At 36.4% G+C, this 25,591-nt stretch overlaps 2 protein-coding genes across 3 annotated transcripts in view; one reads left to right on the top strand and one right to left on the bottom strand.

Moving 5' to 3' along the window:
- Positions 1 to 830: 830 nt before the first annotated feature.
- On the bottom strand, positions 831 to 24,847 carry FBXO9 (F-box protein 9). 2 transcript variants are annotated; one of them, XM_081944144.1, is made up of 13 exons: positions 24,550 to 24,847; positions 21,298 to 21,375; positions 20,779 to 20,931; positions 20,007 to 20,064; positions 14,061 to 14,160; positions 11,755 to 11,882; positions 10,686 to 10,800; positions 9,421 to 9,539; positions 6,255 to 6,345; positions 5,198 to 5,293; positions 4,747 to 4,840; positions 3,621 to 3,775; positions 831 to 1,526 (listed from the first exon to the last, which is right to left on the bottom strand). In XM_081944144.1, exons 1-13 carry the CDS (start codon positions 24,550 to 24,552, stop codon positions 1,418 to 1,420), a joined length of 1,299 nt encoding a protein of 432 aa, XP_081800270.1. In that variant the 5' UTR covers positions 24,553 to 24,847; the 3' UTR covers positions 831 to 1,417. The 2 variants fall into 2 exon arrangements, with proteins under 2 accessions (XP_081800270.1, XP_081800271.1); XM_081944145.1 differs by lacking the exon at positions 24,550 to 24,847 and adding an exon at positions 24,274 to 24,431.
- A 128-nt stretch (positions 24,848 to 24,975) lies between these two features.
- Positions 24,976 to 25,591, top strand: part of CILK1 (ciliogenesis associated kinase 1) — a 30,291-nt gene continuing 29,675 nt past the window's right edge. Inside the window, exon 1 of the mRNA XM_081944140.1 lies at positions 24,976 to 25,105. The gene's annotated coding sequence lies outside the window, so the exon portion shown is untranslated. The remainder of the gene's footprint in view (positions 25,106 to 25,591) is intronic.

Below are 25,591 nucleotides of genomic sequence, written 5' to 3'. Positions count from 1 at the left end.
CCATGCATTTGTTCTGGATTTCAGCCAAGACAAAATTTGGAGAAATCTTACAAACTGAGGTGGCCATGGCTAGTGGCCTTACCCTCTTCCTCTACAGTGCATGTGTACCTGCTAATTTTCTCAGGGCCTAATTCCCCTTAGCCCTGTATCTGTTCATCAGGCTTCTTCCCCAATTTTCCCAACAGGTTACTTCCCTTGGGGACTGATGGCATACAGTTGAAATGGCTTATCGGTCCTGCAGTCTTTATTACTTTCACTATGTCTGTTGGCTGATTTTTCCGGAGGCTGGCTAGTAACTGGCACTCAGCATGGCAGACTACACAGATCATGGAACTTCAAACAAAGTGATCTTTATTTCATCCATATTCTCCCCCAAAATGAAAAAAAGGACACAACTTGGTAAAAGGAAAACATTTAGAATGGTGAGTTATATGAGTAAATACATATTTATGATAGGTGAAATACAGCAGTCGCATCCAATTCCCAAATTACATACGCAGGAGAAGCAGCACACAGTACCTGAACATCTGTAGGAGTCCCAAAAGAAAAGGTTAAGTGTTACAAAACACCCAAGAGGTGTAAAGTATTTTTAGCAGTTAGGAGAAGAGCTAAAAACAAAACAAAGCAAAACGCAGCCCTGTTTGTTTGCATAAGAGAATTCAGATGATACACTTTAATGTTCACTTCCAGGATCCAAACGACAAAGGCAACCAATCCAGCAATGTGGCTGTCCTGTCATCATCTACTTAAAGCCTTATAACATCTGAAGTGATTATGATCATTTAAAACCAGATAATTAAAAAAAAAGACACCTGAAGCTGAACTTTCACCTTTTGTTTTTTCTTATAAAGCTGTAGTTTCTACTGAAATCAGCATCTCTTCCTGAAAGGTAATCCCAATACACGAATTCCTATTATACATTTATAGGCCACGCACAGATGCAGGACAAATTCTTCACATTTTGAGCCTTCCCCAAGCACGCACACAATGTTTTTATGTACAGCAGTATGTTTATAACAATTCCTGAACTTAAGGTGCATAGGCAGATGAAGCCTTACTTTGTAAAGAGAACAGCTTATACATTTTGCTCATAAAATGAGATGGCAAAAAATGCCTTGTATCTTACAAAGTCTTTTCACAACATAAACAAGTTTAAAATAAAGTGTAAATTTGACATCAAAACCAGAAAGATAACCCTGCCACCCTAAATCAAATGTATTTCCAGTATATATTCTTCCAAAAAGATCTCCCAATTTTAAAATAAAATTCATATATATATATATAATGTGTATGTGTGCGCACGCATGTATATACACACACACATCCATCCATACCCGCACACACGCACGCACACACTCACATTTATAATTTAAATGTTGTTTGCTGTAATTTCTTTCATGCAAGAAATATAAGCTTCTTAGAGAGGCCTTTCTGAAATTGCAGTAAAGCTCTTCACCCGTGCAAAGAACAAAGGGGTGTACATCTTGTCAATGTCAAAAGAAGAGACTACTATCTCACCAGTAGACCTAAAAAAGAGAAAAAAGCGATAAACATGTCTGTGTTATTCCTTGCCTTAAAGGAAGAAAACTGTCCTAGATAATATAACTTGTACCTATTCTCTTTGCATCCTATGTAAGAGAATATTTTACTTGCAACCAGAGCCTGTTTACATTTATGGCTATTTTGCAAAATGGAATTGGTCATCAAAGTTCTCCAGACCGTAAGGCTTTATTGGGGGAAAAACCCAACATGGTTCCAAAATAATACATGAATGTATGTTACACTGCAAAGAAATGGTTGTGTATGATTTTCATGGTTAGAAGAGACTTTGAGGCATGAATGCCATTTTCTGATGCCAATTAGAGAATAATTCGCAAATTTTTAAAATACTGCAAAATAATTTAACAAGAATATCATATTAATTTGTTTAGTTTAGTATCTGTTTATCTGATCTGGCAGGGTGGGCATGCTCCAGGTTCTTTGATTAAACAATGTCAACTGTCAAGACCTCAGAAGCCCACGTTCTCTGTAGCAGCTCCTGCTCGCTGGAATGGGGTTTTCCATGAAATCTGAATGGCTCCCATCTTAGTTATTACAAAGGGTCCTGAAGAAGTGCTTCTGCATCCAGGCCTTTGTCGAGGGGAACTGAAGCCCCCTTCATGTATTGTTACCATCCAGTTTTGTCATCTTTATTCTTTTCTGTTTTTTCCTTGTTTTAAACGTTTTAAAAATTTGTAATCTACCCAGTCACTGAGAATTGGGCACAACATACATTTATTATTATGGTTCATCCTACAGTCAGCAGATGTTTACACTGGATTTGGTATTTTTATCTATCAAATCCTTCTCGAGCTGGGATAGGCAGTGGTTGTTGTTTGATAGTATTAAAGATATTGTTGCAGGACATAAGCTGTTCCAAATAAAGTTGCCTTTTTGTAATGTTTGGAATTGCACCCAAGGCATCTATTACTATTGACATCTTTTCTTTTGGTAACAGCATCCAATATCCAGATTTTTTCAATTTTGTTACTGATAAGTGTGAAGTCTGGGGTTTTATGCAGCTGTCTGTTTGAATTCTAAAGTCCAAAAGCACTTCAGCATCTTCGTCTTCTATTATTTTGTCTACTATATGGTCCCTCCAGTTCTTGCTTGCAGGCAAATTATATTTTTGCAGCTATTCCAATGCACTATTGTTGCTACTTTGTCATCCTATTATTTATAATCAGTCTGTACAATGTTCTTGCAACCACTAAGTAGGTAGTCCACTATTTTTTCAGCTTTTTTGCAGAGCTGGCATTTGCTTCCTTCTCAATTCAGATTTTGTATGCATTTGTTTTTAAGACTTGGTCTTGTGCAGCCAGCATTTTAATTTGGCTCTAGTGACTGGAATTGTCCATGTATTAGCTACTTTGATGGTTTTTCCTTCACTGAGTTTAGATTTTAAGAACTTCTTCACTCTCTTGATGTATTCGCTTCTAACTTTCTTCTTGACTTCAGTGAACTTAATTTTACCAGCTTGAAGGATGCCAGGTATTTGCAATGATTGTCTTCATCCAGTGTTGAGCAGCGACTCTATTCTGGATGGTGTTTTTCAATAGTTTCAAATTAAAATCAGTATTCTGCTTCATCTATGAGAAAATATCTAGCAAACATTTCAAACTATGTAATTACAAAAGGATTTCAATTCACTCAATGGAATTTCCCCTTCTTCTCTTCTTCCTACTTATTGATGTACAACCAAATTCTTTCATCACTCTATTCTGCTGGCAATATTTGGCTAGTTGGATGGAAACAACTAGAAACAATGTGATATTATGGGCAATTCTCACCTTTCAGATAGTTGCATTTATTTTTATGTTAGAACATTAACTCTAATTATTAATCTTACAGGCTCCAGTTTAAAATGTAGTGATACAGACATTTCTTATAATATAAGTGGTATGATTATGTGCTATAAATGTTCATATAATTCCTTCTGTTGCCAAGTTTTGTTACATGTTGTATGCAGGCATAAAAAAAGCTTGTAAAAAAGGAAGAAGTAAGATATCTTCTATTAGCTAGGACTAAAATATTAGATTTCAAGGACTTAAAGTTTTTTATAGCATTAAAATAAAACTTACTTGTAAGTTATGTGGCAAGAATGATGAATCCAAATGAGTTTATTAAATTTCTGACGGCCACTGGAATTCAGCTGTAACCCTACATGAAAACTGTGATCAGTTTCTTGCACAGGGACACGACAGAAATATCTGAACTTGTGATAGTCAATTGGTTTCTACATAACAAACAAGAAAGGAATAGGCTGTCAAGGATATGCAGCAAAAAATAGCTACTAAAACTGTATCCTAGTTAAAAGATAAAATGTTACATTTCAAAGACATTTTATTCTACAAAATATTCTGGTACTAATCAACCATAATCAGCAATATCCTATGCTAATGTATAAAATCAAAATACAATGATCCTATTGTGAGAAGTGATAAACACAGAACATGTTTATTGTCTGAATGAAAATCAGCATTCATATAATCGTAAAAGATATATTTTTCTACATCAGTTTCTTCTGGAGTCTATAAATGCTGATTTTCATTCAGACAAAAACATTTCTACATTTATAATGAAGTGTATTTTTCTACAGTGTTAGTAATATAAAATACAACATAATACTTAAAAATAATATGTATCCTACTTCTAAAACTAGACTTTTAAATGTTGATAGTGAAAATATTAAGCATCTATAAAAATTACTGTGTGGTAGAAAACAGGAAAAGGCTTATTAATTTCTAATATTCCTAAGCCTTCAATTTCCCCCTTAGCTTTCAACACTTTTTGCAGTCTTTTCTTGTTCACTTTCTAGCCCTTAATTCCAATCTTCTATGCCTCTAGAAGGTAGGAAAAAGAAAATCCATATATAGATTGCCAAATAATCAGTCTTCTCTTCAAATCTACAGCTTGCCTTCACTAGTTCAAGGCAGCAGGAAGCAGAGCAATTAAAATTATTAAACTATGTCCTTATATCCTTATATTTCACTACCCTCCAAATTTAAAAAGAAAAAAATATGCCGAAAGATAGTTTCCTTTAAATTCAGAATTTAAGAATATTTGGAGAGAATATTTTGCGGAAAGAACTACTCTAAAGTTGTATTTTTACTTAACAAATTATCCTAAAGTACAATACTTATTTGTTTTCTTATTCTATTAATCAGTTGATTACTGTTGACCATTAATATTTTCTTACATAAATACCTCTTCCTTCTTCTTTGTCATTACAGAAAATACTTTGGTTTGATTGTCTGTATCCTGGGAAAGGCGATAATGTCCAAGCAGGATTGCATCAGTTCTGAGATTTAGAAGGAAAACATTTCATGAAAATATATTCATTCAAGTGCTAATAAAAACACTACTATTATTTAATTAGGTCTGAGAATTAATAGGATTTAAATTAATAATGACCAACTTAAATCCCTATGATTCAGAGCTTACTGAAATTATAATTATAATAACTTTAGAATGTAACATGGTTTTCTTTCATTAAAGATAACTTAGTTTTCAAATCTCTTGATTAATGCATTATTTACTCTAATCATCTAAGCAATGAAAAATAATAGTAGCTTTACTATTTACCTAATTATCTTTCATTAAAAATATCAGGATTCCCATGGACAATAAAATTCTTTAATACAGATGTAGAAGATACCTTGTGTTTTTAGTCCGTAATCGAGGAACAATAGACTGAGGTTCTTCTGGAGTTGTTAACATCATTACCTGGCCATCTGGGAAAAATCTCAGGTACCTAAAAGAATTGTTCAACATTTTTCCAATTTGGGTTTGTTCACAAAAATGTATTATAAATAACAATAAAATGAAGAAACATCTTTCTCAACGTATATATTTTGGTTAAAAACAAATATTAATGTACAAATGATAAATGTAAGGATCCAAGGGCCTTGTACTAACTTCCAAATATGTCAAATCTTGCTCAGTTTCATACAGAAATCAGGTTAGTTGTATGTCAGCCTATGTCTGAATTTAGGAGCAACATGCTCATATGCACATCATGCATCTATCTTAGTAGGACACACAAATATGGGACTTAGGCTTTGTCCACCAAAAAAAGACCAATAATATATGAAGTATTAATCAATCAGGAGTCTTCTGTGTTTTCTAGCTACAAGGGAAAGTCACGTTTTTCCTATGGCTTTTCCCAAAGTCTCCAATTATAAAGAAATTAAAGTGAATGATATGGATATGCAATTAGAAAAAAGCTCTGAAACCTCACTGCATACAAAGAACCTTATCACAGAATGCACCAAAAGAACATGTCAACAGAACCTCATTAACTATGATGATTCAGTTTTGTTACTGGAACTATTCCAGTAGAGAGATATTAGCATGAAAATTAAATACTAGAGTATCAAATAATGATTCAAAAGCAGCTCATTTCAGGATTTAATTTACATACTTTAAGCTAACTCTGCATATTCATAGCCTGGGAATCATGGAAAATTCAGAGTTTGGAATACCCACACAATTTTCTCCTAATAATTTTTAAATACTTCAGGAATGTCTAAAAGAAGAATTATTTTAAAAAATTAGTCACAAAATGCTTGGCTCCAATTATCTAAACCATCATTATTTTTTACACACAAGTAATCATTTGAATTCACTGTATATCTTGGTTTGCAGTATTATATGTGAACTGCATTGAAAGGAAGACAAGAGAGATGATTAACTTTATTTTAAAATGGTTGTACCTGTAGTAGTCCACTTGGTGCCATGCCCGATAGAAACCATCAAGAGATTGTTCTCCTTGACGAATGTATGTTGTCTTGCTGATATACACCCCTATAAAATACAGAGTTACCTGCTTATTATACTTTAAATATTCAAGTATGTATATTTTAGGATTCTGAAACAGAGACCATATTACAATTTTCAATCTTCTTTGCACACATTTAATTTACCAATTATAATCTCATCTATTGCAATTACTATATAAAGGTAAAGGTTCCCCTCGGACATATGTGCTAGTTGTTCCCGACTCTAGGGAGCGGTGCTCATCTCCGTTTCAAAGCTGAAGAGCCAGCACTGTCCAAAGACATCTCTGTGGTCTTGTGGCCAGTATGACTAAACGGCGAAGGCGCACAGAACGCTATTACCTTCCCACCAAAGATGGTCCCTATTTTTCTACTTGCATTTTTTACATGCTTTTGAACTGCTGGTTGGCAGATCAGGCACTGAAAAGCATGACAGATTTTTTTTTCTTCAAATTATTATCTTCAAATTGGAAAGTCTTGTTATATATTTTAAATAAAGACTGTTGTGCAAAGATGGTAGGAAAGAGATAGAGCATCTACCTGCAAATCATACAAGAAACTGAATCCAACAGAGGCAGGAGAGAGAAAGAAGGATCCTTGGTGTTTACACACAGATTAGTTCTTATTCTTAGTGAGACAAGAGTTACATAACTAGTTCCTCCTCCTCTCATTCTCCACTGCAGGCTCACCTCAACATATGAAGGGTAAGAATGGGATAGGTGGGACTAGTACAGCTTGATCTCAGAGACACCGCAAAATCCCTGAAAGATCCAAGAATAGCCTTTTTTTCCGGCAACAGAAACGCAGCTAATGAAGCTGCTGAAGTTGGGACAGCTCCGGAACGGGAAGAAAGTGAAAAGAGAAAGTGTCGAATTGGTGAGGAAATTTTATTATTAGAAAAAGAGACTACCCCCCAAAAAAACAAATTAAGTTAAATTAAAATTGAAGATAGAAGACTATAAGCGGCAAAATTTATCTACATTAAACTTAGTGTGTTATCCTGTTTCTATTTTTTTTTTCATGGATGGAATTTTGCAAAGACTCCCTATTTTTTAAACTGAATGGAGTAATTTTTCTTCTTTTTTCACTTTTGCTTACACCTATGGATTAAATAAAATTTTCCTTCTTTTTTTATAATGCTTGATTGGATTGTTTTTGATCTCCATTTAAGAGTTTTTTTCTTTCTTGAGCTTGGAATATAAAGAAGATAATAAGAAGGATTATAAAGAGGGTTGAACCAACAGAAGGAAAAGCAGTTACACTGCTAATTAGAGGCTGGATACCTTGTTTTTTCTTCTTTCTCTTTGATCACTTGAGATTCAAGGTTCTTTCAGTTTGTTTATTGACAGTGATAGTAGGAAGAGCACAAGTTGTTTATACAGGTGCTTTTTGGGAGTTCTATCACTAGCTATTGGAGGGAAGACAACATTTTGACTTGAAAGATAATAAATGAACCTGTTTGAAGTTTATTACAATAGCCTTGAATCCTATGGTGGCAGTACCTGCAAAATTGGAAGAATGGCGCAGCAGAAAAAAGAAATTGTAACATTGCAAATGATTATGTTTGAAATTCAAAATCTATTAGTTGTGACAGAGAGAATTGAAAAGAGATTGGAGAATATAGAATACAAAACAGAAAAATTTGATGGAAAAACTGAGGATGTTTATCAAATGAAGAATGTGGAGGACAGAGTTCAAAAAATGGAAGAAAAAAATGAGCAAAGAGATAAGAAAACTGTGGATACTGACAACAAAGTGAGCGTGGTTGGTAATGGCAAGAGCGGAATATGGAAAGGGGAGATGGATGGATTGGAACTCTACCCCAGACTTCAAAGCACAGAAGAAGAAAAGAGAGAAAAATTGACGGAGATAAGGAGAGAAATCTTGACAGAAGCACCAGTGATAACCAAAGATGGAAAGAGCAGATGCTGGGTTTCGAGCTTTTATGAAATACGAAAGGAACATGTTGCAAAGAGAAATTCATACAAGATTTATTAAGAAAATAACTAGAATATTAATGCTACAAATGGCAAGAGATACAAGACTGCACTATTACTGGAAAGATATAGGTGGATGCAATGAAAATGTATAATAAAAGCTAAGCTAAATTTAGTTTACTAGTAATATGTATAAAATGAAGTGACAATAGCTATAGTTAAATAACAATAATGTTAACAATACATATAGATATATTAGTTTGTTAATATGAAATTTTATATAAACAACACATGGAGAATATGAATGGAGGTTTAAAAGTTTTATCTAGAATATGTTATAAAGATGTATTGCGATTGGATGATTTTAGGATGATTTAATAGAATGTTATTATATAATCCTATTCTAGATTTTGACTATTATATATAAAAGAATGTAAAAATAATTATAGTCAAATTAAGGTTGAGATATAATAATTGTTATATACATGATATGTGAATTTAAAATATGCGATTTGATATGAAAAGCAGGTGATGACTATGGAAGAGATGCATGGAAATACTGTAACCAACTGACACACTTTCTACAATTTGTAATGGAAAATGGGTTTTTTATTTTTAGTTTGTCTTTGTCCAAAAATAAATAAAAAATTATTTTTAAAAAAAGAAAGAAAAAAGTGAATTAATTTTGTAAATGGGGCACTTTATTTATAAGCAATTATTTTAATGATTAATTCAATTAACTTTTTTCATGATCCTGTCTTTTATTGCAATGCAGCTTCTGGATACACACACAAAAATTGGAACATCCTTATTTAATTAAAATTTTCCTTATTATCCAGGAAAACTGTGTCCTTGCCACTTTGTTTTTGGGAGGGTTTCATTAGCAATTTCTGGAAAGGTCTTCCCAGAGAATAGCTCATCAAATGCAAATATCACAATTATTCTATTCAGTGAGAGGTTATTAAAAAGGTGACTATGTGTTTTTAAGTGGGACAATGTTATAAGGCCAAAGTATAGAATGCCAATAATTGTTAGTAATCCCAAGTATACTCCAGTCACATTTCCAACCAATCTTTCTATTTATAATCAATTTTTTGATTCAATATTGCTGCAATTGTACGGTCCTGACCTTTCCTGATTATCATTACAACATTGCTGTTTCTTACCATCAAATCGAACTCTAGGTCTTTTCACAAACATTTCTCTCCACGAGGTATAAGGAACCATTTTATTACATGTCCTGCCCCAAACCTTCAAACAAGCCTGACGCCAGATTTCAGGGTCCCTGGAAAAAAGACAGTGTAATCTGATTATAAAAATGTTAACACAAACAAGAGTGTCAGAAATATTGTGTGTTATTGGTTATCAAACACTGCAAATGATGGTTGTATAGTGTCTTTAAATGAGACTATTATTCAGTTTTGAATAAATTCTGGAAAATTGCACTTTGATAAGATTTAATTCACCCTGTTCCCTTCTTTATCAGTTTTGTATTTTGTGTGTGCATGGGCATATGCTTTTAACTTAATTAGACTAGAATCAGATATCACAAGCTAGAATTATCTTTAAAACTTCCCTCTTTTTGTATATATGACTGCATAATACATGCCAAATCAGAATAACAGAGCTTCTCATGCAACAAAACTTTATGGAATACACTAATAGGCTCAGCAGTTTTATTCAGAGGTTTAATTCAAAGTCACTTTTATCAAATCTTTGAACTGAATCAAAGTCAAAACAACTTTTTCCCCAAATTGATTTGAATAGTCAAATTCAATTAGCTTAACAGATGGAATGAAATTAGCTATTTGAAATGGAACCAACCTGCAGACCTTCAATAAGTTTGTCAGAGGAGAATCCAAAGGCTACTTCGAGAACTAGAGAGAAATTGCCTCAATACTGTTCCATTAATGTAAACATACAACTACTTTCCATCACTAATCTTCACACTTACATAAGTTTAGAGTTTTTTTAATACTTGCTGCTTATTTCATAATTTTTTACTCTCATGATTTTAAAACTATAATCTAAGGTGGCGTTAGTTTTCAGAACAAAATTAAAAGAATTAGTCACTGAATAATTTACATTAATAAAAGCATTACTTAACTGCAGTAATAATAATTCATTTAAACATTTTTAAGGAATACATTTATTATTTTACACTAATAGGTTTATTTCATAATTGGCTGGGAATAATGCCTGATAAATAAGTTTTAGTTGCTTTAGTGAAACTTCTTTAAAATACTTTGTATTATTAGTTAACTGACCACATCTTTTATCTAAAACTTCCAAAAATTCAGTAACTTTTAGTAAAGACCTTATTTTTATAACCACAAAAAATAGGTTGTCACCACTTATTTCAAAAATCCTAAAATTACTCAATTTTATCCAAATAAATGAAATTTTTATTGCATTATAGTTTCAATTTTACCTGGCACAAATGTAAAAACCTCTGCAGACCAGTGATAACTGTTCTAAAGATCTCAGGTCCAGATCACTGGAAACTACCCATCGAAAAATATACAGTAACAGCTCCATAGGCAACACTATGGGAAAAAAATGTAAAAATTAGAATAATTCCAGTAGTCTGATTTGGATCCACGCTAAAAAATAACCCAATGTGGGGGAGGCCCTTGACATCCAAATTACTGGCTTGGGATGTTATGTAATGCTGCTATTAGTTCTCCTCCCTCTTATAGCCCTTTGGCATCAAAAGCAAGCAAGCAACAAAAAGCTGAACTCTCCAGAGTAAATTTGCGGGTGATATGAAAGGTTTTAGGGAAAGGGCCCTTCTGCTTACAAGGATGAACAAAGGATTCCACTCTTAATATGGTACTATATTATACTAAACATTAATGCATCTTCAAATATAATATTTTTTTAAAAATTACATTAAGCATGATATTTTCATCCAAACAACTATTTTTGCAGGTTGCTGAATCTTTCATAAATAATTCATTTTACAAAAATAATTACTCTGCGTGTCCACATGTTTAAATGTATTCTAATAACAATGGATATGAATATCTAAAAATGAAATATTCTTCTTTCAATTTCAGATAACAAAATATATGGTAACAGCACATATTTTATTTTTTTTAATTGTTAGATTTAGATTTTAGGACAAGCAATTGCAGCAACTGTCACAATTAACAGATTCTTTTTATAAATCAGCATTTAGTTAGGAACCCAGTGAAATTCAGTACAAAACATGCGTTATAATTTATGGTAACTTTAAACAAAAATATTTCTATAGATCCCTACATTTAGAATATATTTCTTATGCTAAATGTATTTACTACCAGAAAGCATTATGTTAAGCCTGCAACATATATGAATTATAACAATGAAGGAGGAACTATTTTATTGCTAAAATCTATACAGTTCCTATTAAACATTTCAAACTGTTTTCTCCTGTTTAGCATGGTTTCTGAACATCCCTTTCATGATCTTCTATACTAAAATATGCCACTAATTTCCTACAGAAAAAGTTCTTTTACCTGAGATATGAGTCTGACTCAGATTAAGCTCAGGCTGACATAGTTTGATGGATGATTCCTGAAGAGTGAGTTGTTGAAAGTAAGAGAGAAGGTCAGCCATTTTGCTATCATCTTCATTATCTTCAATGCTACAAAACACAGGCATAATATGAGACCAGAAAATCATAATACAGGTAATCCCCAAGTTATGAGCGTTCCCTTAGCGAACATTCAAAGTTATGCAATAAGCGTCCCCTAGCAATTACGAACAAGTCCCGAAACTACCGTTTCTACTTTTCTTGTCCTGTACGTGGAGCGGAGAATGGAGCTGGAAAGCAAAGTTAGTGAAGGGATGTGGCTGCCTTGGAGGGGGAGTGTGTGTTTGTATGTGTTTGTTCTGCCAGGAAGTGCCCCCCGTGAGGCCAGAGCAACACAGTCAGCTGTTCGGCAGCCAGCAAATAGAGCAGGCGAAGGCCAGGATGCAAGGAGAACTTGGGTCATTGTGGCCGCAGGCAAGCAGGTGGTGGGACAGAGAGGGTGGGGTTGGTGGGCTTGCTGCCTCCTGCACCTGAAAAATAATAAGACCTCCCTGAAAATAAGGCCAACCCCTTATTTGGAGGGTCAAAGAAAATAAGACCCTGTCTTATTTTCGGGGAAATGCGGTATGTATCTTGTAGTACCATGGCAGTTGTTCACCCTTATGAACAACCACAGAGGCTCTGCAACATTTGTCCTGCACATTGCAGGTTGAAATGGAGCTTCTGATGGGCACATCTGCCCCTCCAATTCTCCGTTCAGGCTTCCATGGGCCTCCCACAGCCTGTTGCAGGGTGAAATGCAGCTTCTGAGGGGCGGATCCACCCCTTTGACACTCCGTTCGGGCCTTCGCAGGCCTGCCCCGGCTCATTGCAGGCTGAAATGAAGCTTTGGGGGGGGGGGTGGATCCAGAAGTTCCATTTCGGCTTGTAATGGGCCTGGGGAGGCCCACAAATGCCCGAACTGAGCGTCTGATTTCATGTGCACTTAACGAGCCTCGCATTCGATTAACAAATGTGTGGGCAAAAGGAGGGAATGATCCCGTTCGAGGTACAAGATTCACTCCAACGAACCCCCAGGTTACAAATGGAATGGGCAGGCTCCATTTCATTTGTAACTCAAGGATTACCTGTACAACAGATGAACAGACTAAACCTGTTAATATTAAAATCCATTAATGTCAATAATATTTACATTTACATTCTAATTAGTATTTGGTGAAGGAAATGTTCCCAAACGTGATGTCAAAAACACTAATGCATATAATATTGCCTTAACAGCTTCCCAGAATTGCAAATGAGACACAAGAACCAGTTGAGAGAATGATATAATGGTTTTCCCAATTGCCATTTTTCCCCAGTTTTTAATCTTTCAAAGGATTTTCTTTTATTACAACAAAAGCACACATTTGGATTTTGAGAGTGGGAGAAAGAATATGACCACAATTGAGCCCAAATTTTCTGTTACTAAGCAACAGCTGTTAAATGAGTTTTGCTCCATTTTACAATCTTTCTTCTCACACTTGTTAAGTGAATCACTGCAATTAAGTGAATAACTCAGTTAAGTGAGTCTGCTTCCCTACTGACTTTGTCAGAAAGTTGCAAAGGGTGAGTACATGATCCCAGGACATTGCAATTATTTAAATACATGCTAGTTGCCAAGCATCTGAATTTTGAACATGTAATCATAGGGATGCTGCAAAGGTTGTGTGAGAAATGGTCATAAATCACTTTCAATGTTGTAATTTTGAATGGTCACTAAACAAATGGTTGTAAGTCGAGGGCTACTTGTATTTTTTAACTGATAGGAGAGTTGGCTCCTTCAGTTCATATTGTATTTCCAATATTGGAATAATTGTGTATGAATCACATTGTTTTTGCCTTGTTTGAGGCCTTTTTGCTTCTTCTAGTTTCTTTACCAATAGTATAGGACAAAGTAAATTATGTTTAAAAAATGGTAATTTGAGACCTAGAACACCCTTAAAAATTCTGATGATTCAATAGATTTTTAGTTTAAAAAATCAATCTGACCAAAATATATACTGTATATGTAACAGTAAACCTTTGGAAACTACCTTAATTATGCAGCAGGAGAGGAAATTGAGAAGAATATCTTATATACTTGAGCTATTTACGAATGTACACTCTAGTAATCGTCTAATTAATTAAGATGGGTTTACTGGGGTCATGTCCATCTAACACCACCAATAACTATATAAATATGAAATCCAGTATATACTAAGTACAACTTTTTCAAATAATACATACAAATATAAATACATATATACTTACTAGCTTTTTCCTATACTGTCGCCTTCTGGAGATCTGGTATAGGTAATTTTAAACTCAATATCTGGGACCAATTGCATAGCCAGACGATAAAATTTAATAGCTAAAAATAAAAGCAATGCTTATTTAAATTGATTGTTCATACACTTTGGAATAATTATTAAAAATGAACTTTTAAAAATCAGTGCATTAGCAGAGTTCTTAAGCAACTATTCTTTCTTTTGTTATTATACTATTAATTCAAAACATATTCTGCAAAAATGATGGTAGGAGAGTACAATCATTGTGATTAATTAAAGGCCATTTTAATAATATAAATAACTATTTCCAAACTTTTTACAGGTATTCATAAAATGTGGTGACCAGCTGGGGGGAGTGGAGCAATGGATTGAATCAGCAACAAGGATCATTGAGTAATTAATAGACAGGGCAAGGTAAGTACTCCAAGATTAAAGTATAACAATAAAATTGGCACAGTTGCTTGAGCCAGTTAGCACATTTGAAATGTTGAGAACATATTTTGGCAACTGTCTTCATTAGTATCACAAAGCACCCATTCACTGTAAGATAAACTGGTAAGATTGTGGCCTTATCATCCATCTAATATCCCAAGATGCTTGCTTGAATACATGAGGACCAGAAACATTCTTGGAATAAAGACTGTGAGGTTGCTTTGCAACATACTCCCCCTCCCATTAAAAAAAATAGGAAGAAAAAAAGATAAAGCAGAAGGGACAGGAGAGGAGATTTTGTGTACATTAACCATATTGCTATCTTTATTAAAATGTTTAAATATCCCAAAGTCCATTTATTACAATACTTACTTCAAAATTACTGTGCCAGTAAAATGGTTGTTTATAATATCCTTCACAATTCAAAATGTTTTCAAATAAATTTTAATCTTTATAATAACCCTGTGGTTAGGTTAGTCAGAAATCTTTATTTTCCAAATGTCTACCTAATTCAACTCAAAGTTGAGCACAACTTTGAATATGGTTTATCCATGTCAAAACTAGTCAAAGTATGTGATCCTCTGAACTATAATGACCCATCTTTATTTTTATAATTAATTTATTTAGTCAGCATTTGAAAAAACAAATAACTCTCAACCCTCTTTGTACCAGCTGTCCTCATTATATGTTATACTGTGTGCAGCTTGATCTGCAACTAAACCCACCTATCCTTTAATAAACCAGACCAGGTGCATAGATCTAGATGTTTTATTAAAGGAAAAGGATGGTGAAACTGAGAAAAATAGAAATACATACAGTAAGAACCTAAATACAAAATAAGCAATGTTGAGTTGCTGGTGAGCATAACAATTAACACAGATAAATCTACAGTGCATTCAGAAAGTATTCAAACCCCTTCACTTTTGTCAATTTTGTTAGGCTGCAGCCTGATTCTACAGTTGTTGAAATTTGTTTTTTTCTCATTAATTTCTTATTTAATACCTGATAATGACAAAGCAAAAACAGAATTTTAGAAATGTCTGTAAATGTATTAAAAAGAAAAAAAATGAAATATCACATTAGCATAAGTATTCAGACCCTTTGCAACACTTGAAATTTAGCTCAGCTGCCTCCCATTTCTCTTCATCGTTGCTGACCTGTTTCGACATCTTGACTAGAGTCCACCGGTAGTAAATCTAATGGATTAGACATGTGTGGGAAAGGCATACACCTCTCTATAGAAGGTGTCACACCTGACAATGCATACTGTAGCAGAGCAAAAGCCATGAGGTGGAAAAAAAACCTGCCTAAAGAGTTCAGAAACAGGGTTATTGCAAGGCACAGATCTGGGTAAGCCCACTTGGGGTTTGCAAAAAGGCACCTGAAGGACTCTCAGACTGTGAGGAACAAACTCTAAGCGGGCTTTCATGTGTTTTGCACTGAAGAGAAGCTTCTATCTAGCCACTCTGCCATAAAGCCCAGATTGGTGGAAGGCTGCAGTGATAGTTGTCCTTCTGAAACTCTGTCCTATCTCCACACAGGATCTCTGGAGCTCAGTCAAGAGTGATTATTGGGTTCTTGGTCACCTCTCTTACACCCTTCTCCCCTGATTGCTCAGTTTGATCGGCGACCAGCTCTTGGAAGAGTCCTGCCCCAAACTTATTCCATTTGAGAATTATGGAGGCCACTGTGTTCTTAGAAACCTTCAGTGCAGCAGAAATTTTATTGGAGCCTTTCCCAGATCTGTGCCTTGCAATAATCCTGTCTCTGAGTTCTGTAGGCAGTTTTTTTTCACCTCATGGCTTTGTTCTGCTACAGTACGCATTGTCAGCTGTGATGCCTTCTATAAAGAGGTGTGTGCCTTTCCAAATCATGTCCAATCAGTTTAATTTAAGGTACCATTCAAGGTATAGAAACATGTCAGCAACGATGAAGAGAAATGGGAGGCACCAGAACTAAATTTCACATGTTGTTGTAAAGGATCTGAATACTTATGCCAATGTGATATTTCATTTTTTTTCTTTTTAATAAATTTACAGACATTTCTAAAATTATGTTTTCACTTTGTCATCTACTGAATGTAGATTAATAAGAAAAAAATGAATTTCAACAACTGTAGAATCAGACTGCATCATAACAAAATTGACAAAAGTGAAGGGGGTCTGAATACTTTCTGAATTCAATGTAAATCTCACCAGCAATGCTGTGTGTATGGGATGTGGATTTTTGTCCTCAGATCAACATGTGCCATGGGTTAGGTTGGATTCTTCCTGATGCTTCAGTTTCCTCAAAATGCTAAAGGAAATGGAATCTGGCTTTCCAGAATGCACTTGTTTTTGGAATGAATGGTGATGGGAAGATGGATGCCTTAAAGGGCAAATTAGCTTCCAAACAATAAAGGATTTGTCCCCAGCCACTAGATGGGAGCTCAGCACTTGCCAGAGAACAACAGTATATACACTGGGGTAGAGTTCGTTTTACAAGCTTGTGAGTTAATTTCCAAACATTTTATTACCAGGCTAGGTTAAAACTTCAGCAGAGTTTAGGAAATGTGAGTGTTGGTGTTTTTCTCCTTATAATGACTTGGTGTGATCCGTAGGTCTTGTGATGGGAGGATCACATAAGGTGAGGGTCTAGTGATGGTTTTTGTGATGAGTCAGGTGTGAGTCATGTGATAGAGAGGTCACATCAGGTGAGGGTCATTGGGAGGTGAAGTGCTGGTTGGGGGGATTGCATGGGTTGGTTGAAGGTCAATGCTGTCTTCTGATTGGTTGTGCAGTTGATTTGAACTGTCAGGGGTTCTCATTGGCTGGTTGTAGGTTGATGTGTCTACTGATGAAATTGCTTTCTGGAATGCCAGGCTTCAATAAACCCATTTGCATAGCAGGTGGTAGAATGGCTGATGCTTCTTGTAGTGCTTCAATCAAATTGGTGCTGTTCAGTGTCAGTATGGGTAGCTATTAGGGATTTTGGATCATAGTGATTATCTGCCAATTCATGTTAATAGATTCTGATTTTCAACTGATGTGATGTTTTTTTCCATATAGAATTGTATACAGAAGTATACAGATATTTGCCACTATTGCAAACTTACATGGAAATGCAATGCTCAGACTTGCCCACCTCTAAGAGACTTTTGCCACCAGATGATCATCGACCTGCAAACAGCTACACTTCCTTCACAAATGCCTCCGCAAACGAACAAAAAAGTATATGCTACCAATCATCAATGCCCACAACAGCAGTGAAAAATACCAACGCATCACCGAAGAACAAAAAAACCGCATGCCTCAACTGTTTTGGACAGAACCTGACAGACATCTTAGAACACATGATCCACAGGAATGCCAACAAAATACAAACCCAAAAATGCAACTCACTACAGGAGAAACTCAATACCATCACCTCAAAACCACCAGACAACAACTCAGAATTAGGGATCAGAAATCTATCTAGCAGACCTCTAGCAGACGATGAAAAGACTGTCCTCACACACAGCCTCAACCACAAAGACACTGACCCCACTGAATTCTCAGCCAACCTCAAATACATTTTAAAATCGAACTACCTGGACTAAGAAATACAATAAGACATCAGGCAAAGAATTATCACTAACAAGCAATGCAACAGATAAAACAAACACTCAGGCAAAAGAAGAAGAGAACACTGAAGAAACTGAAGCAAGATGAAAATATTGTAATCCCACAGGCAGACAAAGGTAGACTGACTGTGATCATGGAGAAAACTGATTATATCAGCAAAGCTGAAAACCATTTAAATGATGACAACACCTGCCACATAATCCACAATGATCCAACAAAACAGCTAGAGAAAAAAATAAAAGACACCCTAAGGAAAATGGAAAAAGAAAAACAGCTAACACCACTAGAGAGAAAGAACATGCAACCACAAGACTCCTCCACATCCAAGTTCTATGGACTCCCAAAAATACAGAAGAATGGGATCCCCTTACACCCAATTATGTCTCTACCCAGAACACTGATGTACAAACTAGCAAAAACCCTGCAGGAGAAACTCTTAGACACCTGACTCAACCCACTCAATAAATTTCCCAGAACAATACATCCAACTTATCAAGCACATCAAAATCAACAAGGAAGGAATCATGGTCTCCTTCAATATCACCCTACTCGTCACCATGATACCAACCTGGCTAAACACCACCTACTCACTAAACACCATACTTACAAAGATGACTGTGCCATAGAACACTCCATGTCCATAGCAACCATCATGAAACTTCTGGATCTATACCTCAACACATACTTCAATTTTAATGGGAATATCTATTTGCAAGTACTCATATTCCTCAGGATCAACTTCACACATGAAGAGAAAACAGACAATACTCCCATTCCTTGATATTAACATAAGGAAAGTAAGCAACGGAGAACAGGAAACCTGTGTCTACCGCAAACCCACTCACATGGACCAGATCCTCAGCTTCGCAAGCAACCACCCCACCACACACAAAAGCTGCTGCGTTCAGAGGATTCGACTTCCGGTCCCTGCAGGCGACGGACGTTTCGTCTGCCGCTTGTCTTCTCGGTGGGCTGCGTTTGGAGCACAGGGGACCTTGGAGGGGACCCCTGCCGTAGGGGCGGCTTGTTGGACCCCCCCAGACTTGGCAGCAGCCGGTGGGGTTTTTTCCAGCTTTGCCCCAGGAGCCGGGGAGCAGAAGGGGGGGCATGCTTGCCCCTTCGCCTAATGGGCTCCGGAGGAAACAAGTTATTCAAAGGAAGCGTGGCTGAAATGTTGGTTGTGGAGGATACTTCCTAATCTCTTCAATTATCGGTAATGGATAAGCAGCAGGCTGTCGTAAGTTTTTGTTCAATTGATTTTAAACTGAAGATTGGAGGGGGGAGTTTTTCTTTTCTAAACTCCCCCTCGGACATGATTGAACATGTTGATATAAAGTAAGAATTCTGTTTATGCTATCATTTACATGTTATCTTTAAAATTGTAAACATGTGAGATTTGGGGGGATTTCTACTGCTAACATGGGAGCTACTAAAATTTTCTATGTACCCTATTACCTTTTCCCTATAAATGTTTTAAAACCAATAAAAACTTTTTACAAAAAAAATAGAAGCTGCTGCGTTCAGTCCCTTTTCAGAAGGGCCAGAACACATTGCAACACCACAACACTAAGGAGAGTGGAAGAGAAATGACTGCTTGATGTCTTTCAAATGCACTTGTTTTTGGAATGAGAGATGATGGGAAGATGGATGCCTTAAAAGGTCAGATCAGTTTCCAAACAATAATGGATTTGTCTCCGGCTACTAGATGGGGCTCAACACCTCCCAGAGAACAACAGTATATAAACAAGTTATATGTTGGGGGCTTGACAACCATGTTGCCTGTTAATAATTAATCTTTACATTGTATTTTTCACTATAACAGTAAATGATTTTAGCTCATAAGGAGCATGGTCCAATAAATTAATATATGACATTAAATCAGAATGTTAAATTACCTTCATAAAGAGCTCCATTTTGCTCTTGTTCCACTGCCTTCAGGAACAGTTCTCTTGCCTGCACAAAAATTAGTCATTTGTTTTTGGAATTCCTTACATGTAAGCAAAGAAAATTGACTTAAGTAATGAAATACAACCTTCTATTAGTATTTTTTTAAATACTATTTTTTTTTAAAAAATCAAAAGCAGTTTTCCCATGGCTAATTAAATTTTAATAAACAACCTAATTAGTGACCAAAACTGTTTACTTCAATGTTAATCATATTAACTGCACTGCAATCCTGTATTTTTTTTATTTCAATATCTGATTGTCTTTTAAATCATATTTGTGCCTTTACTTTGTTGAATATAAATCCAAACAAATGTACAGGAAATTGAGGACAAGTTTTTTTTTTCACAATACTGACAGCATTATTTCAATAAGATACAGCTCAATTGTAAAATAGAAATAAAAAAATAGGTTATACTTTATACATACTGAAACACTAAAAGATGAATGTTAACAGTTTAGAAATAACAAAAATAACAGAAATAACAATAGCCCTTAAACATATACCGCTTCATAGTGCTTTTACAGCCCTCTCTAAGCGGTTGAGTCAGTATACTGTCCCCAACAATCTGGGTCTTCATTTTACTGACCTCGGAAGGATGGAAGGTTGAGTCAATCTTGAGCCAGTGGGAACCGAACTTCTGGCAGTCAGCAGAATTAGCCTGCAATACTGCATTCTAACCACTGCACCACCATGGCTCTTAGCAGGTTTAAATTGTTTACCTTTTCCTCTTTTGCAAGTTCGAGTTTCCCTTTGGTATCTATGGTCTTTAATAAAGACCCTCTTGTTCTGCAGGATCGAGTTTCCAGACCTGTAGAGCTCCCCCCTGGGGTAAGTTCAAACATCCACTGGGCTCTGAACATCTGAAGCTCTGCCTAAAAATCCATTTTTGAAGAATGATCAATAAACATTATAAGAAGCAGCAGCTGAAGTTCTACAGATAGAAAGAAAAGGAATACTGAATTTCTAGGGATGTATGTTCCTATCAAGAATATAAAGTATTTCTGTCGCATGGATAGAAATATTTTTCTACTAAGTTGATTTTTCATACTCTCTAATAAACAATTATTCTAATGAAAAATTTCCAGGATCATTGCAACTGCATCCCCCAAAATAAACTGTTTCCATTTAAAGCTAATATACAGAAAAGTTTTAAAGTGTTGAGACAAAAGTACAAAGGCACATGGAATAAAGAATAAAATTGTATATATTACTACACAAGTGAGGATAAAACAGCACACCTCAAGATTTGCTTCACCAGAAATGTCATTGTCATCCTCCTTTATTATGTCAGAGCAAGAATCTTCTTCTCCTTCTGCCTAATAAAGAAACATCAAGTTAGTATTCCAAGTCATATATTAATATCATAAAATCACAGATACTAACAAAAAATTGTTAGAGATGGTCCATTTTAATCAGTTGCTCAGACATTTGCAATGTTAATGAAAAGCCCTAAACAACTTATGTTACCTAAGTAATTGCTTCAATATAGGCCTAATCAATCCTTATATTCATGATAAGATGTCTTCGTGATTCTCTGGCTTACTGAAATTCCTTTAATGATGTTATAGAGGCAGGTGTTTCCTGTGGTGTATCCACTCTGGGAATAAATTGATTTTGAAGATTAGGAAATCTGCCATAGTTCAAAGGTTTTGCCATGATCTGACAATTTATCTATTCCCCTCTTGATTTTACTTGTCAGGGTAATTGTTTATTTCATTAGTTTTAAGGATTTTTTTTATTGCCTCACTTAAATTTTCAGAACTGTTTCAGATGGTTGAGGTTTGCATTATCACAATGTAGGAACAAATATTTAACAAATATATTCAACAAATATTTCTGATGTTCAATGTGTATGCATTCAAAATTTGCTAGTATACAACTGGAAAACTGATTCCTTCTAGGAGCAAAATTTCATTATCTTGAAGCCAACTCTATAATCCTGCTGACAAAATAGTATCCACTAGTGGCATGGATGGGAGATTGCAAACCAAACATATTTTTTGGGGAGATATTGCTTTGATGCTCTACAAGAGGTACCACAGAGTAATCTTCCAAAAGGTCTCCTTATTATCTTACTAAATGAGCAGATTCACAATAACAAAGGCAGTATCTCAAATAATCAAGCCCAATACAAATCTTTCACTACAAGCATTGTCTGCTCTTTCTACCGTGTATCAGATAGCAACCTATCTATTGCATTTTTGAACCAATTACTAGTTTCAAGTACTCTTCAAGGACAACCGTAAGATAAACATATTGCAGAACTCAAGACAGGTTATAAGGAAAGAATGGATATGTTATGTACTAGCCTTCACCTGCAGATTCAAGACTGCTGTCAAATGGCAAATCTGCTCCTCTTGAGGGAGGGCAATCTCATCTAAAACAGGTTTTACCACACTCTCCAAGTCCAAAGTTCTGTTTTCCAAAAGCACCTTTGTTTTGTCTGGATTTAATTTCAACTTGTTCTCCCTTATCTCTGTTATCAAGTTTAATGTTGAAGAATCTAACTGCTTCCTTGGAACTAGATGATAAGTACCGGTAATAATAGAAATGTACATCATCCCTGGTTTTAAAAACTGTTCAGTTAAAAGGCCCATGCAGTCTGATGTTCCCACCACTCCCATGCTTTTCACTCTCTATATAGAGAATATTGTGTTGCAATTATTTTATTTCTTTAACCAATTTGCAAATGTCCCACTTCTCAGGGCTTTTTATGAACTATTAATTTCCATGAATTTAAATTGTAAGACCTCTCAAGAAGCAGGGGAAGAGGGACAATCAAATGCTTACACTGACCATAACCAAAGAGATTTTATTTAGTGCAGTATGTAAATTGTAATTTGTAAACTATTGCTTGTGGTATTTCTTCAAGGTGGATGCCTGAGGAGGCGACATGCAAATTAGATCCTTACTGTTCAATGTGAACTTCTAACAAGAATGGAACACATGGTTTCAGCTGATAAATCAACACACTGCTAAAGAAAGAGGAGGCAATGCCTTCAGCCATTAAAGAAACTGTTCTCTCTTCTTAAAAAATACTTCCCTGTATCTACTTATCCAACCTATTACTGTTTAAAAAAGCTGCAGAAAAGGTAGGTAGGCTTCAACTACAAAAGGGTCCTGAATGAGACAGATTATCTGGATCCTTTCTAAACAAGACATAAAACAGAACATGTTTTGTAGATGCAACTTGAAACAGCTGTGATGCACTCTCCTTTCCTGTAGACCTCTCTGCAAGTTTCGGTATAATAACATGGTATCTTTTTGAGCTGCTTACAAGAGAGGGGGATTGGAAACAGTTTTTAAGTAGTTCCACTCTCTTCTGAGCGGCTGATATCAATTTGATGCTGTTGCAGAAGAGATGTCAATCCCTTGGATATATTTCTGCTTGGGCCTTTGTAACAACCTTTGGAACAGTCTCCATGTAAAATCTGCACTACCTTCATAATCTATTAGAGAATGGATACCCCAGATCAGAAAAAAAGAAATGGGAACCCAGAGGCTTGATTTTCTCAATAGATCCTTCCCACTGGAACACCTTGTCCAAATCAGGTGTTCCAAACCACGTTTCAGAAGATGACAAAAACAGACCTTTTAAAGACTTCTATATTTATTGGTTTTACTAAGGCATTTTATTAAAATTGCATTTCGTATATTGTAAACCACATTAGAACTGGCAAGTGGGTGGCAAAAAATCTCAGTAACTACACATTCACTACAGCTTGTCCAACAAATCGCAGTTAAACTGCATGTGCCCATCTAATTTTCTCTTGTATGATTGTCTGATTGTTAAAAACAAAAACAAATTACCTTTGCCAAAGTTATTAAGCTGACATTCCCCCCCCCCCACCCCTTGGAAACAACCACGTGAAAGAGAGCAGGCAGTGCAGATGTCACGTTAGTCTCTTTGCTAGCACTTTCCAGGGATTTGCTAGAAACAAGTGCCTAGTTCTAGTCTGCCATCCCGAACCGCATTCATCCAATATCTTATTCCAACTGTTTCTGGCATCAGCGGAAACCACTTATTTAACTGAAGGCTTCAGCACCTTCTGGCGATGAACTAGGCACTTGTTTGGTCTTTTCGACCGAATCTATTTAAGAGAGTTGCTGCAGCTTGGCTTTGTAAATCTTTACTGCGCTTTAAACTAGATGGCGTGCTCACTTGTGCACCTTTCCCGTTTTTTTAAAATATAAAATATATATCTTAAAGCTACCTTCCGCACTTTGTTAACGAGAGGCTTCTTTATTCGCGAAGCACCTTCAAATTATAAGCCTGTAACATTCCACAAACGTTTGGCGAGAGGCCGAACTGAGTCGATTGAGAGCGCCTCGCGTATCAACCGCCTCGCCTCCTCCTCACGCGTCGCCCCTTCTGGAGGGCGGGGCCACCTGTCCGCTTCGGCGACAGTGCGTTAGAGCGCGAGACCCCCACCAACCCGCCCTTCTCGCGCTCTCGTCACGCGCATCCGCTCCGCAGCCCCTCCCCTCACCATGCTGAGGCCGAGGCTGAGGCAGCCAGGCCGTCCGTCCAACTGTCACTCTCGTCAAACGGCAGCGCTGTGGCCGTTTCGAACTCGGGCGGCCTGTCCGGTTGGTTGAAGGTTGCCGCCGCCTCTCAATGGCCGTCGGGTCTCTTTTTTGGACTCTTTATTCACCTCCCTCTCGAACGGGTACCAAGCAGGGAAGAAAATTTAGCAGAGTTCTCGGTCAGAAAAGCGAACTACGCAGCGGGAGTCACTGCGAGCGCGGCGTACGGCAGCCATTTTCTCAAGACAACGAGGAGCGATTGCGAGCGCGCGAGGGAACGTCAGCGACCGAACGAGATGGAGCAGGGAAAGCGTTGGAGCGCGCATGCGCCTAAGCCAATATAAACAGAAACGGAGCGGAGAACTTCACGTGGACTCCGCTTCCCAGAAGGCTGCGCGCCGTCCCTGTGACTTATTTCGTATTTTGCGCTAGGAACCGCAAGCGTCGCAAGGGACTCTGGGAGCTGGCCAAACCAGTCGGGGCTGGGATTGGCTGGCTTAGGGCTTTCGAATTTACAAAGTAGGAATGGGTTTTTTTTCCTGCAGTTGCGGCTATGGAAGGGCAGCCCCAGTTACAAATGTCTGGTATTTTGTCTTCTTAATTCCCAGATGAGAAAGACGAAAATAGGGAAGCGACCTTTGTATTACCCCAGGACTCCCTCAAATATCACGCTTCAGTTTTTAGGTTGCACTAGCTAGCAGAACCTCCACATCAAGGGTGCCCCACCTTGGCCACTTTAAAGACTTGTGGACTTCAATTCCCAGAATTCCCCATGCTGGCTTGGGAATTCTGGGAATTGAAGTCCACAGGTCTTAAAGTGGCCAAGGTGAGACAACCCCTACTCTACATAGTCTGTCACAATTTTTGCAGACAAAAGCAGAATAGCATAATGTAATGCATTTAGTAGACACTTCCAAATCAGGATGTACATACTGAAATTTTGTTTTCCCCATTCTTTACTAAAGCTAAGATTTAGTATGTGGATGGAAATTTTATCCCATCATT

This window comes from Natrix helvetica (assembly GCF_964273705.1).
Source record: "Natrix helvetica genome assembly, chromosome: 2".
NCBI classification, from domain to species: domain Eukaryota; kingdom Metazoa; phylum Chordata; class Lepidosauria; order Squamata; family Natricidae; genus Natrix; species Natrix helvetica.
Note: the sequence above shows the minus strand (reverse complement) of the source record. Positions and strands in the feature narration are given on the sequence as shown.